The sequence below is a fragment of the Odontesthes bonariensis genome, chromosome 14, assembly GCF_027942865.1.
Source record: "Odontesthes bonariensis isolate fOdoBon6 chromosome 14, fOdoBon6.hap1, whole genome shotgun sequence".
NCBI classification, from domain to species: domain Eukaryota; kingdom Metazoa; phylum Chordata; class Actinopteri; order Atheriniformes; family Atherinopsidae; genus Odontesthes; species Odontesthes bonariensis.
In genome coordinates, this window is record NC_134519.1 from 25,774,815 (window position 1) to 25,790,096 (window position 15,282).

Genomic DNA, 15,282 nt, shown 5'->3' on the forward strand with positions numbered 1-15,282 from the left:
CAGCGAAAAAAGTGGAAGCTGGAACTTTTTTTAATCTATAACCTTGTGGTATCCAGTGACCTTAAAGCCCCATTTCAGGGTGTGTGCGACACTGCAGTGGCTCCAGTGTCAGAACTATCGATCTGCTTTTAGTGTTCTGTACCTATAAAAAGAGCCTTGTCTCTGTTTTCCCTGCACAAACCTCATCCTTCTGTATCTGAAAAGCACACAATCGCAATATCTGGCAGTGCGTCCAGTTTCTCCAGACTAAAAAAAAATGCCTTTATTAATTATGAATCAGACAAGAAAATGAGGAATATGATAATCCCCAGTTTTCTGTATTGTCTATACTGAAACACAACCTTGACCCTTCTGCAACAAGTCCTGGTTTGGCTCTCTGCTCTCAGAGGCTTTACATTACATTTCAACAAATCTTAACATGATAAGCATGACACTTGATAATTGTGCTGACACATTAGTTGTAGCTTCGTTTTGGTCTTTGAGTGTATTATGGGTCATGTTCACATAATTTCTACATCTTACATTCATACATTTATACTTTCTGCAAGCCCACTTCTCCATAATAAGAACAACAGTCATTGGTGACTCAGCTCTTATGTCAAAGTTCTGCTCATCCTTGTGATAGTAAGCTTATGAGGACACTGTATACCCACTAAGGTCCGCTATAATTACTTTCCATGTCATCCAAATGCTTTTAGTGAACAGTATTTTGTTAGTTTGCTCATTAGTCTTAGTGCGCTTCCAAGCAAACCCCTTAAGTGTTTGTTTTGTATCAGGGCATAACCAGTGGTGTAGTCTACCTTTTTGAGGTGGGTATACTGTATAGTTGGCCAGTCATAGGCCCGTGGTACCAAACTAGGGGTCGGGACTCAGGACCCTCGGGACCAATAGTAGCCCCTTAATGCACGCCGTACCTCCAGTGGCGCGCTGTAAATAGTCATTGAAAAGTTAAGTACCATAGTACTACAATACTATGACATAACACAGGGCTTTTAATAACGCACTACGACTTGGTCATTGCCATTCTGGTAACAGCACATTTATAATGCTGTCTTAACGTGTTAAGGGACAAACATGTTTGTGGGGTCGCAGCTTTGCACTTACCTGCCCCTTGCATGCATGAGGGACAGCATAAACTCACTTTGATTGTGTGGACTATATGCTGTGTATCTCAGTGGCAATGGGACTCCCTGTGGCACTTAATCTTTGTACTCATCCCTCATAGAGCGAGACCTAACAGAGTGATTGTTTTAAAGCAGAAGAACACCATCACATCTTGAGACAGGTTGTTTTATAGATATATATATATATATATATATATATATATATATATATATATATACACAAGGGCTGTCAGAATTAATTAATTGTAATATATATATATGTGTATTACATTAGTTTATATATGTAATATACATAAAAAAAATATATATATATACATATACATCCATTTTAGTTTTCCACCTTCCACTCCTATAGGGGGCGCTGTTGTGCGTTAGAGAATCACCGCTTTCAACTAATACAAAGAAGAAGAGTTTCTATGGGACGTTATTGTCAAACAACTGATAGTGAATCCCTGGGAGATTGACTGACTGCCGCAATTTCCGAATGAATGCTATTCTGAAGTGTTGTTGTTGTATTGTTAAATTATAACAAGGCTTCCATGAGAAGTGGTAATTGATGAAACGTGGCTGTGCTATTCTAAATATTGAAAAACGAATTTTAAGTGGGTATACGGAGCATTTTAGGTGGGTATACGGAAATCCCCCCAAAAAAGAGGTGGGTATACGCCGTATACCTGCGTTCAACGTAGACTACACCACTGGGCATAATAAAAAATCATCTGGTTCTTACTAGATCTTAAATTAAGTTTAATTGACCTCAAATGAACGACACATGACATATTCCACAATTTCATAATGACCTTTTTTTTTCTTTTAACCAAACTAAGCCAAAATGCCGAAGAAATGTGCAATAACTAAATACACCTTTTAGAACCAGCAACAATCATGTAGTGAACTCAAGTGTTGAATTTAATACAAACTTCAACCTTTGGAAGACTCCAACATTCCTGTGGGGGATATTTCTGTGTAGGGACCAGATGGGGATTTCTACACAAAGGAAGAGACTGAAATTGTCTAATTTACAACAACCTTTGCCCTATGAAAGTATTTGGGAGTTCCTCTTTCACAGACCTGTGCCATAAACTTACGGGGATGCATTAACAGCTTAGTGCTAACTAAGCTGAACAAACAAAGGACCGTCTTAGGAGAACATTGTAGACTAACCCACTCCCTACCTTACCTGGACAAAGTAAATCAAAGGTGACATCTGCTCTGACCCAGCCAGACGAGAGACAGACACCTCATGGAACTTAAAAATGACTTTAGTCAGATTCTTTGTTTTATCCAAGATCTCTAACACTAGAATTAGATCCTACAAAACACGCTCAGGCAGACGTCACAACAGTTTCAGGCCTATCATTGGCTGAAAGTGTAGCGTAAGCCTACGTCATGCCCCTCCTCCTCGAATCAATCCCCGGAACCTGTGATCCAAAGTCAGAACGAGAACGAAGAATGAGGAAAGAAGATGGAAAGACTAAGACAGATAGAAAGATGACAGGATAGAAAGAAGAGGAGGAAAAAGAAGATCCGAGCAAAGAAAGAAACAGAATGAAGTAGTTAAAAGATATACGTTTTTTTGTTTTTGTTCGCCCGTCGTCATCTCGTCCATGTCTTTAACCTCCGCTGCTGCACACGTTATCACATAGTTAGTTTTCTTACCAAGAAAGCCAGCTTTAATTCTGTCAACTTTTTGTTAATATTTTGTGAATTTAAGTTCACCTTATCAGAGCTGGTCAGCAACCAAACCAACTCAAACCAACTTGGACAATTTTGTCATTCTTCGCGGTGAAGTCCTCGATGCCAGCTAGTTTCATCTCCTGGGGAGAAGCCCCCCCCTCCGGTGTATAAGAGCGACCTGTCCAGGCAACTTGAAAGTCCACGAAAGTCACCCACAACTAAGGAAGGCCTCGAGATTACACGACTGGGTGGGCATTTCAGGTATTGCCCTGGACTGGTTTACGTCATATCTTACTGATAGGAGCTTTGCAGTTTCATATGGGGACTTTCTCTCCACATCCTCACCTCTGTCATGTGGTGTTCCGCAGGGTTCAGTGTTAGCCCCAATACTATTCATCCTTTATTCCTTTATTCTGCCTCTGGGTCAGACTTTTAAACAAAATGAGATGGCCAGTCTTTCAAGGCTCCTCAACTGCATTGATACCATAAATGATTGGATGGCAGAAAACCTTCTACAGTTAAATACCGACAAGACAGAGGTGTTAATCATAGCTCCCGACAATAGCCTACCTATAATTAAGCTAAACCTTGGGCCCCTGTCACTCGCTGTCCGCCCAAGCCTGAGAAACCTAGGGGTGACATTTGACAAATCTCACTGTCATATTAAATCACTGACGAAAACATGTTTCTTTCATCTGCGCAATGTCAGTAAACTTTGGGGGTGTGGTCTCCCCTACTGAGATGGAGATGCTCATACACTATACTATACTAGATGCTATACAAATAAATCTTACTTACCTACTTTTACTTGAGACGCGGAACCGAGAGAAACCCACTTGGACCCCGCTGGCTATCACCTGGTGTGTTCAGAGCTGACTAACAGGGCTAAGGTGTCAACCCAAGTAAGGTCTGCCCTTTTCTTACCTTTCAAACGGTATACGATGGGTGTCGAGAGAATTTACTGTTAAAATGATAAATGACTCCAAGATAGCCTTTAACTGCAAATAGTAAACAAATCTAGACTATTTGAGTAATATATATTACTATATATTACTATTAATATATATTATATATATATATATATATATATATATATATATATATATATAAAAATATATATAATTAACAGGTTTTTTTGTACGTTTTCTTTACGTAATGTCGGTCAAACCAAACGAGAATTCACGAAGTAGCGCTATGAGACTGAAACATTCATTTTAACATACCAGAATCGTAAGATTCAGTCTTTTTCCTTCTTTGAAGGTGGTGCCCATACCTACAAGGTTAAATAAGGTTTATTTAGATAGTGAGAACTTCTTGTAAATGCTTATATTTTATCAAGTTACGCTACAATCATTTGAAGTTTTCTTTATGACTCTCACTTGGTTCTAGAGGAACTTTAGCCCACTTTTCATTCCAATGTTCCTTCATTCAGTTCATATTTGAGTAAAGTTGAAGTCTAGACTTTGACTGGGTCATTGCAACACTTGGGTTTTTTTCAGTCATTCAGTTGTAAGTTTTACTGCTGCCTTTGGGATCGTTGCGAATAACCCAATATCAGACAAGCTTCAACTGTCAGACAGATGGCCTCGCATTTGACTCTAGAATACTTTGTGTACAGAGGAGTTCAGGGTCAACTCAAGGTACCAAAGTCCTGTGTCTGTAAAACAAGCCCAAATCATCAGCCCTCCACCACCATGCTTGACTTTAGTTGGTGTTTTTGTTGTGGTGTGGTATTTTTGCTGTTTTTGCTGATATGCTGTGTTTGGTTTTCAAAGGCCACACATCTCTATTTTGGTCTCGTAAAGCAATTGGAAAATGGCCTTATAACCTCTCCCAAGGTTGATGGGAAGCAACGCTGATGCCTTCCCGCATTGTCTTAACAAAAACCTGAATGCTCAAGGCCAGAAAACCTGACAAAACCTTGTCTTTCAGATATTGTCACTACGTTTCAGCTCAGCTTTTGTTTAGTAAATATTGAAACAATGTAATGTCATGTGTTGTTGTTTATGGCTAAGTTCAAATAGAATAAACTTAATTTATTGGGTTTAAAGATCAGGATTCATTTCAGTGTACACAGGTGAAAAAAACTTTAGTTTCCAGTATCACTTCACACATTGACATTATGTTCTCTTGTATTTTAATTGACTTAGCAGTTATACTGGTCTTCTGCACTCATTGTTATCCCTTTGTGCATTCAGTCGTTCATAAAAAAGAAAAGGTAAAGAATAACAAGTATTTGCCTCTCCTTGCTGTACCTCACGCTTGCTCTGCTGTCCTCATAACTCACTTCTCCTTGCCGCACTAACAGTATCCTTGACTCTAACTTTAATTTCTTCTCAAATCACTACTCTGCCTACACTTCTCTTTTGTGTCTCTGCATACCTTTATCACTCCAATTACTACCTGTCCTCCTCCCTTCTCCTCATCTTTTTCATGTCCTCTAATCTCCACTATCCCACTCTCGCCTTCATTTCCAAGCTCATTGCTCTCAAACACCCTCTTCTCCTTACATCAACCTCTCTCTGCCCTCCTCAGTCCCACATAACTCAATTCCCACTGGTTCTTACATCTTTTTGCACTTAGACACAGCTTGTGTAACATGTTCCCTGAAAAATAAACTGTTTCTGAGGCTGCGTCCACCTAACATCCACACTGCTCTGTAAAACAGTGACAAATTCTCCGAGCGGCGCTACTTTTGAAATCAGCCGCAAATGATCTGCAGTCATTGGACACAGCTGTCAAATCCTGGCAGGTACTTGTCATCTTTGGGTTAATAATAAAAAACAGTAGAGACAAGTTGGATTTTTTGGGGGTAGGGCTGCTATTTGCTGAGACAGGAAAAAAGGCTTGTGGGTTAACATTTGGATTCCAGTAATCATCTGGACACCCTGCAATAAGACACAGGATACAAACTGATTCAACTTAGCAAGCTTTTGATTTAGTATTTGGTTGTTGAAACAGATTTGGATCGGCTACACTCGGCATCCCCATGTTGGAAACACTTGTGTTTTGAGCTTTTCAAGCAGAACCAGATTCCAGCACTTTTAAGAGACATATCTGCGTGTAAGTTGATCCGAGGACACGCACGCATATTTGCTGTGCCTTTTTTTTTGCCTTACACTATCAATAAAAAGGTGTATTTTAGAGTCAGACCATGTGGTTGTTCTGGATCTAGATCCCTTGATTAGGATTAATTCCCTAATTATGGTTATTTCTACACCACTACACTATGAGATTGTAATTTTGTAAGCATAACTGCGGTCATTGCAATCAAATGAATGCTTTTGCGTCTACGAATACCTTCCAACATTTAGCCTTTACCTGTCTGTGAACGTTTGCTGAGGCTGAGGCGAGGAGGATTTACTGCTGAAAGGTGGCCGACGTTGAACCCGGTACAGCAGAGGCTGGCAGTTGGAGCACAGAGGGCTGCCAGGGCCTGAAGACAACATGGCAGCATCGATCTCCATCTTCTCATCAAAGGTGAAGAGTTTTATGGCTGCGACGGCGACATTGTGGGTGTCGAGGCGCACGGTGAGGGGCATGTCGCAGAAGGCGTGCTGTGGTCCGAGATCAATGCTTTGCCCCGCCTCTGTGATCAGCTCGATGCTGGCTATGGCCGGGTTGTCTGAGAGGGGGTAAAAGAAGGTTGCTTGAATATGATATCTGTTAACACTGTATTTTCTTTGCTACAACTTCATGCTTCCCGTATTACATTGCGTGTAAACTGCAGCAGAGTTAAATGAAGTGACAGGGAGTATGAAACTGTTTCAATAAAGCATGTTCAGGTCTCAGTATGTGTTGGCTAAATATCAATACGAACAGTAAGTAGATGAAAACATTCGGGTTAGCTAAGAAAATGAAAAGTTAAGATTCATGACTGAGAAAAATGACTTACTGCTAGATTCATAAATATTTGCTGATGAGATTGGCTGGACCTGACAGACTACTCAGGTGAAGCTCCAAGCATCTGCCTGCATATGAGCAGCTTTAAATTCCATGAGTTTGGGCAATTGCACGCTTGTCTGATGCGGAGAATTTAACTCACTTGGCTCACGACACATTGTTTTATGGTTCCAGTCACTCCAGTCAATTCATTACTGTTATTATGTCTGCAACAAGTAGGATCTTGCTCTATCGAGCATATCTAATGTATCGGTGAAACATTTTTTATGGACTGACACTTACTCGATGAGATATAGGTGACCCAGAGTGTAAGTGCGTGTGGAACGACGGGGTGAAGGAATGTCAGTGTGAGGGCGCAGCCCTCCGTGTCGGGACATGGTGACGTCACATTGGTGTCATAGAGACTGAGCTCAGGACTCCATGCCTGCAAACTGGGTTCGCAGGGCTGCTCCACATCAGGCGGCCCTGGGGTTGTATAGCACACACACACACACATTATACATCCTATAACCATAAATCTGGGAAAATAGAGAAGTACACAATGTAGGGACAACTGATTTCTCAAATTTGAGTTACCTTTCTGTCATTCATGAGGGCATTAAAATGAAAATTTCTCACACATGATTGGCTTTCTTTAGTGCAGCAGCTCTATGCCCAGTGCTGAGGCACTGTGGTTGGACAGGGAAGCCAAAACATGAGTTCTTGTCTCACTGGCAAACAAGGCAGCAATAATAATTAAAAAAAAAAGTAGTATGAATCCCTTTCACTGCATCTGTGAATTATCAGGATTATCCTCGGTATAGAAAATATCCTTTCCAAATCAACACATACAAAAGCTAAAGCACATCTGAAGCACCGTCTGCGTTTTCGTACTTGTGGGAATTTGTGCATGGCAAACCAAAGCACATAAAGCCAGGCTTTTAAACTGAATGGATCAACTATGATAAGTTTGTCTTCCCTGACTTAACCTCAAGACAGATGGCCTTTCTCCCTGACTCTGGCTTGAAGTTTCTTCCTATTTAAAGGGATTTTTTTTCTTCTTCTCTTCTCTCAACACATCTTTACTGAGAGGGAACTGCTGAGTCTCCGTCAACGACAGCGTACGGTCTGGGCCGCACTGTGTAAAATGCTCGGAGATGACTTATGTTGTGATCTGGTGCTATATACTGTACATCAAAGTGAAACAGGATACCGCACACCTGCTGTTACTCTGAGCCATTAAAGCACGCATTTTACTATGACCTTCTTTCAGGAGTCTGCATGAATTCATGATCTTCAGACACCGAGATGGGAAGAAATTTCAGATTTATTCGTTCTGTCACACCAGGTCTTCAGTTTCTGATCGCCACACCTGATCCTCGTTTGTTTTATCATCACCCCCAGTTTTTACCCTCCAGGTTTTCCTCGGTTCAGTGCCAGGCCGTTGCATAAAGGTTGTTTTAGCTCTCCGGGGTTATTCGTTAACAGCAGTGGGATGATGGGTGAAGTATGAAACATTGATCCTCTTCTTGATGCTGAAGTCCAGGTGGAAGTTACTTTTGCCTAATCACTGTTGTAGAACATGTTTTTCAGCGCAGTTTATTCACAATCAGCATTAGTGCAAAACTTCCTGTCACACACTTCAGTATTGTCTATTCGTCAGCTTCAGAATGACAATTGAGATTTTATCAGCTGCAGACTTTTAAACATGTCATCCCCCTTCTCTGCTCTCTACAGCACATTCGACAGCTTGATGCATCATTAACTTATTTAAACCTTCTCATTTTGAAATGAAAGCCTCTCCAAAACTCGATGCACCACACTGATTAACTGATTAAATTCCTTACAACAGGAACAAGGAGCCTAAAACAGACTCGAATCCGTCAATCAGCCAGTCAGTGATGGCACAGGTGCCTTTCTGAGGGGGCTGATGCTGTCCAATTCCCGTCTACCTCTCCTTGCTGAAGGTGATATGGCCCATATCTGCTGGCAGATGAAGTGACCCACACATCAATGTCTTTACAAGTGGGACATGGTGAAAAGGGAGTGAGGGAAGCCAGCAGACTGGCTGTCTCCTCTCATTCGCATACCGCTGTTTAGAGTAAGACTGTAATTGACTCTTTATCATCATTATGATCCCACAGCGAATGAGGGAGCCATAATCCCCCCAGTTCCTCTTTGCCGCTTGTTTTCAAAGCATAAATTCCAGCAGAGGATTTCCACATATTAGGATAGAGTTTCCATGGAGGAGAAGGAAAGTGTTGTTGTGTTTGAACTATCATTTTTTCTTCTTCTGCATAACTCTTTTGTTTCGTTTCTTCCCTCTCTCCCATGTTGTGCCTTGTTTATTTTATCGTGTGCCTTTCTCTTTCTCGTTTCTTTCCTCTCACCCTATACGTCATGTCAAAAGAAACCATGCCTCCACAGAAATTATAATTGGAATAACAAGGACCATGTGGTTACATGAAGGGTAGTGTTCAAAAGTACAGTGCTACAGGATCCACTTTTTGCTTTATGACGGGGGTTCATTGTTTGAACAGCACCTAAACATTAGCCAGAGTAGATGCTTACCCTAATAATCTTTGTTCTCGCTTTGGCTAAATAAGACTGAGGGCTATTATCATTTAATGATTTTCTGCTTTTCCTCTTCCAGGGGCCATTAGCCTTGCACGCACCTGAAGTTTACAGTGAAGAGACTTTGTGTGTTTGTGTGTGAGAAGGTGAGGGGGAGTCGATCTGCTTGACAAAAACAAGAGACAAGTAGAACTTAAACCTGAAACCGCCGCATTCCTCACTGTCAATACTTATTAATGAAGAAAATTGCATCAGTGGAAGTACTTAACTGTAGATTTCTGGAGGAAAGATGAATAAAAACGACCACATGCTTCGTTACCACCAAATATTTTCAATTGAACATTGCATTATTTATTTGACTGGATACCAACAGTGGAAAAATGAACCATTTTGATTCAACTCTGGCAGTGTTTCATTGTCAGTTCTGTTCAGCAGACATCCCAAGTCTCCCGGAAGGTCCGGGAGTCTCCCTGATATTGATAGTTAATCACGGATGCCCGCGAGTCGGATAAAATATCCCGGATTTTAGACTATTCGTGGGAGTTTTTTTTTTTTTTCAATGCGAGTGAGAGCGTGCAGGCAATAAAATAACTCGTGCACCTAGCGCCTTTCGACTGCGCAGGCACGAGAGAGAGAGTGGTGTGGGGAGAGGTTGCTTGTGAAACCTGTCAACGAGCGTCCAGGGCGATTGCTTGTCAGAGGGCGGCGGCGTCGGCGGCGGCGGGGGTGGAGGAGTGGAGAGGAGAGGAGACTGTGTCATCTCCCTGAAATGAGTTTTTGGAACTTGGGATGTCTGTGTTCATTCTCCAACTGATTTTGTTAATGGTTGTTGCACATATACGGGGCTATGGTTCTCAAACACAATCACTGTTTTCAGAAAAAAAAGAACGTGAGAGCGATTCCTTCAATTAGCCGCAGATTTGCGCAGACAAACATACACACACACCAATAATTTTACTGACCGATTGCTTCGTCGGGTGTCCAGTAGCCTGATGTGTCACAGATGCGAGGTGAGGACGCCTCATAAGCGTACTGGTGGAAGACGCCGTCCTTCTCACAGTCTCCACAATTGATGCCAGACTCATGAAATGAGGAGCTAGGACAAAAGAAAATAGAACTAATGATTATGGAAAATTTCCAGACCAAAGCAGCAGTAAACATGGACCAATCTTAACTGTCGTCTGTCAATAAATGAGCATCGGTTTGATTGCTTATGGAGGAGACTGCACGCCATTTCAAGCACGATACTGTTAAGAAATCTAGCAAATTTGAAGATGAATCATGTTAAGAACTTTGCATTCTTTTACACATGGACACACTTTCTTTTTTTTTTAACCAAATATTAACTCCACTAACTGCTCTGAGCCAGAGATGGGGACTCAAAAGACTTGACTTGGACTCGAGGCTTGGGACTCGTAAACAATCTTCATTTCGTGAAATTATTGTTTCTGATCTTTATTTCATTAATTCCGATGTATGACAAGGCTGATGGCAGGCTGAGCGCAACATAGCCTCATGCATGCGCGCAGCCACTGATATCAAAACTACTCTAACCATGGACTTTGGTTAAGTAGCCGAGGTTAACAGTTACCAAATTAATTGCTAAGCCAAGTCTACGTGGATGTAATTTAACATTAATCTAATTGCTGTTTTAAAATAGCCTACTTTTACAATAAAATTTACGATAAAATTCCAGGTTGACACTGTCAAAAAAACTGAAAAATGCACTGAAATTGCGCTGAAAAATGTTATGCATGAGAAGTTCAGGCTACACAGCCAGTTATTAATGTGTCTGTTTATGTATCCTGTGGTGCAAAGCAAGCACACATATTTATAAATACATTTATATACTTCAAACAAGCTTTCATGGCGTTTCTTCACACTGGATAGAAATAGCCCCCTTAAGTGACCATGTTCTGATCAATTTTGATCCTGCAGTGTATAATTATATAACATATATTGATAATACAGTAGCCTACATGCTTTCATGGCATAACGTACAGCGATGCAGTCTTATCTAGACCAAATGGCATGTGTCTAATGATAGAACGTTCATTTCAGCCAATAGACTTGAGACTTGACTTGTTATTGGTCCTCAAAGACTTGAGACTTGACTTGGACTTGGGTCAAAAGACTTGAGACTTGACTTATTATTGGTCCTCAAAGACTTGAGACTTGACTTGGACTTGGGTCAAAAGACTTGAGACTTGACTTATTATTGGTCCTCAAAGACTTGAGACTTGACTTGGACTTGGGTCAAAAGACTTGAGACTTGACTTATTATTGGTCCTCAAAGACTTGAGACTTGACTTGGACTTGGGTCAAAAGACTTGAGACTTGACTTATTATTGGTCCTCAAAGACTTGAGACTTGACTTGGACTTGGGTCAAAAGGCTTGAGACTTGACTTGTTATTGGTCCTCAAAGACTTGAGACTTGACTTGGGTCAAAAGACTTGAGACTTGACTTGTTATTGGTACTCAAAGACTTGAGACTTGACTTGGACTTGGAAAAAATTACTTGTAAACATGTCTGCTCTGAGCTCTTCAAAAGACTAACGTACATAAATTCTAGTATCCCCTATTGTGTTCCTTGAGGGGCAAACAATTCCCTTTTATTTTTACATTAGACTAAAGAAAGCAACACAGGCAACAAATTGCTGGCTTTGCCAGATGTAATCTCAACAGAGCACAAGTGTAGAATAGTTTATGTACCACTTACTTCCTTCTTAGTCATCATAACAAAGATACTTTGCAAAAACGTTTTATTAAATGAACACTGATTAAGAAACATCATAGCTTCAAATTCTTTGTCTGTTGTTATTGCCAGCATTATGGTAAAAGTACAGCACCTTTCCAAGACAAAGGCAAATGGAGACAACAGACAGAACAAAGAGGTCAAATCAGGTACCCAAAAAGTCATACCTTTGATAAAGTGGACCTCTCACAGGTGGGAGCCAATATATCGAGACAGAATCTGTGTTCTGGTCAGTCACTATGGGGGCGAGAGGGGTAGGAGCAGGTTGATGGTGCATCAGCCACTTCTGGTAGACCAGGTCAACATAACAGTGCATCCTGGCAACTTGATTCGGAGTGAAGTGGTTGGTGCAGTTGTCATCTGATGAGGTGAAATTGAGGGAGAGCTCCAGTTAATCTTTGTACATCGGGTTCAAACAAAGGCCTTTTCGTAACTGCTGTTTTACCATGCAGCATGTTTGTAAATCACTAAATGCATTGCTGATATCTACAGTCAAGAGGTGGGATAACACATAACAGCACATTTAACAGCAATTGCAATGTAACCGGTTAGGTTGATGGGTCATTTATTCTGTTCAACAACAACTCGAGAACAGAATGCTCATCCATTTTACCTGTGTAACTCATGTAATTGCTGTAGGGGGTGTCCTGGTAGGTGGTGAACCCACACGTATCATTAACAGCTCCAGGGTCTCGGCAGGCTTTGGATTTGGGAGTTGGTGCGGTGTCGGCACACAGATCCCCTGTCTCCATGGATGGGGTGATCTCCTGCGAATGCATATGACAGACCCGCGTGAATGTATGATGACACCAAATGAGCACAGCAAAGTAAAATGTTCTGTACGGGCATCTGTAAGACTAACAGAGCCCACTGATAGTTCTTTAAACTGACTTCATGCCATTTTGAAGGAACTGATGATATCAGGTAGAAATCTTTATTTATACATTCATTTTTTTTCTGTTTTGCAAATACAGCTCTTTGTAAGATTGTCACGAGGAAATAAACCCATGCAAAACATCATCACAGAGAGCACCTTATATCAATCCTACCTGACATGGGTCATCACAGGAGTCCCGCTCACTAACCCCCTTGAAGACATGGTACAATCCAAATATGTGTCCCATCTCATGGATCATTGTGTTGTGGTGGCCCATTGTACCAAAGTAGGATGGGTTCAGGACCATCCCACCTAAACAAGACCAAGTTTCATAGCAACATTACAGTATTAATAAAATCAGCCCCAGTCGATAGTGTGAACACCACAGTTCCAATAATGTCGGGTCGCTGAGTAAAATGTCAATAAAAACAGACTGCAGTGATCTGCAAATGTCATCAACCAGAACACAGAAAACATCTAAATACTGAAAGGGAAACAATTTTAATATTACGTGACAAATATTAGCTCATCTTGAATTTGATGGCAGCAGTGTGTCTTAATTTGTTTTATATTGAATGATTAGTATCACTTGTGTTGTTTTTCTTGTTGTCCTGTTTCTGATTATTTTTATTATGCTTTTGCTTCTGTACAGCACTTTGGTCGACTGAGGTTGTTTTAAATGTGCTCTATAAATAAACTATGATGATGATGATGATGATGATAAGGTTAATTTGGCATAAAAAGAACACCTTGGAGAGGCAGAGTCTCTCAGAAGTAAAGTTGGACCGGGGTTCAGCAGTCAGCAATAAAACTTCATTCTGTTTCCATACATTCTACACATCATCCCGATGTTATTTTTTTAGAATTGGGGTTGTACGAAGATATAGAAAAAAAAGAAAAGGAAATTAAGATTAAAACAGAGCAACACCTGACTGAGACATATGAACTGGTTTAGCGTCCTTACTCCTTTAGATTACTAATACTATTAAACCTTCTTCTAGATTAAGCATGTAAAACCATGATGAACAATCCGATCAGCTCTTCTTTTATTATTTCAGAGGAGACAAACAAACAAGAATTACTAAATTATTAAAGAAATGAAAACATTACTTGCAAGAAGTATTTAAGTTTTTGTGACTACATATTCATCTTATCTTGTTGTGCTGAGCTATTAAGGACTCTTAAGTCTGTCTACATAGACAATGAGTGCATTAATTCCTTAAGTCTTGATGCCCCTTAGGTATGTTTTCAAGTCCTGTTTGTTGGTACGTCCTGTAGATCATACAGCATCTAAGAAAGCTGTTTGCTGCGTAAACAGACACATTGAAGTTATTTATATGTTTTCTCAACCGGATCTGCAGATTACACTTTTGAAGATTTCTGTTAATGTTATTTCTTCTATGAAAAAAAAAATCTAATTTGGTCTGTTGTCTTTCCTTTTACTTTTTTTCATTCACCGAGTTACAAACCAGCCAGAGTTATTGGTCCTCTAAGCACACTACATCTAAGTAGTGTGTTCAGTGGTGAAGAGATTGAGCAATTAAGACATTAAATACATTGCCACGAAAGAATAACAAGGCCTCCGGAGACAACTCTTCATGCAACAACTTCTACTGTAAACGGAGGCAGATGTTGCGAAACTGGAATGAATCTGATGTCGGACACTTTCCGCAGAGAACTAAATTCAACAGTGTGATTTTATAACGCTGCCTGGCAATAAAACGAGCGGCAGCACAGTTTTAAAATGACCAGCTACCTCAATTCCACAGATCTGTAGAACCATAACATGGTAAATTACATCATTTTTGTTGAATGAAAAACAACAAAAGATGCCTGATTATGGTGAAATACTATGTATAACAAAACCAGCAAAACCGTACCCAACGTCGTGACCTCAAACAAAAATCCTTTGGCTTAGAAGTTCCCCATAAAAACATAGATGGGAAAAGATCAGTAAAAACTGGAGAGAAGCCCCTCTTCCCATTCTTCCTCTGATCCACGGAGGTCGTGTTTGCAGCAACGGTCAAGTCCACCGAAGTGTGTGTTCTTATATCAAAAATATGATAAAAATTCATCTGAAAGTCCCAAATAATTGTGAGGGTCTTGTTTGAGTGTACTAACACTTTATTGCAACAGTAATGCAACCCCCCGTCATCAGTTTAAATAAGTGCGCCTATTCCTGCCCCCCCCCCCACACGCCGCACTGTGTGTCTGCACTGCTCAGTGATGCTCTGAGACTGCGACCGGAGTCACACCGATGAGGAAAAACACACGGAGACGCTCTGTGTGTCGACTGCAGGCGTTATGATTCCTCGTGTGTCACAGGAGAAAATACACAATGAATGTAACCCCGCAGCACAGAGCAGAGTGGAGTCCCGCAGTCAGTAGGCAA

The 15,282-nt window shown here is 40.7% G+C and overlaps 1 protein-coding gene across 1 annotated transcript in view; it reads right to left on the bottom strand.

The window, feature by feature from the left end:
- Nucleotides 1–15,282, bottom strand: part of pappa2 (pappalysin 2) — a 65,745-nt gene that overhangs the window by 34,121 nt on the left and 16,342 nt on the right. The window contains exons 6-11 of the mRNA XM_075483753.1: nt 13,063–13,202; nt 12,627–12,780; nt 12,181–12,373; nt 10,220–10,353; nt 6,987–7,169; nt 6,123–6,426 (exon numbers count right to left, since the gene is read on the bottom strand). Of these exons, the coding sequence (XP_075339868.1) occupies nt 6,123–6,426; nt 6,987–7,169; nt 10,220–10,353; nt 12,181–12,373; nt 12,627–12,780; nt 13,063–13,202 (1,108 nt within the window). The remainder of the gene's footprint in view (nt 1–6,122; nt 6,427–6,986; nt 7,170–10,219; nt 10,354–12,180; nt 12,374–12,626; nt 12,781–13,062; nt 13,203–15,282) is intronic.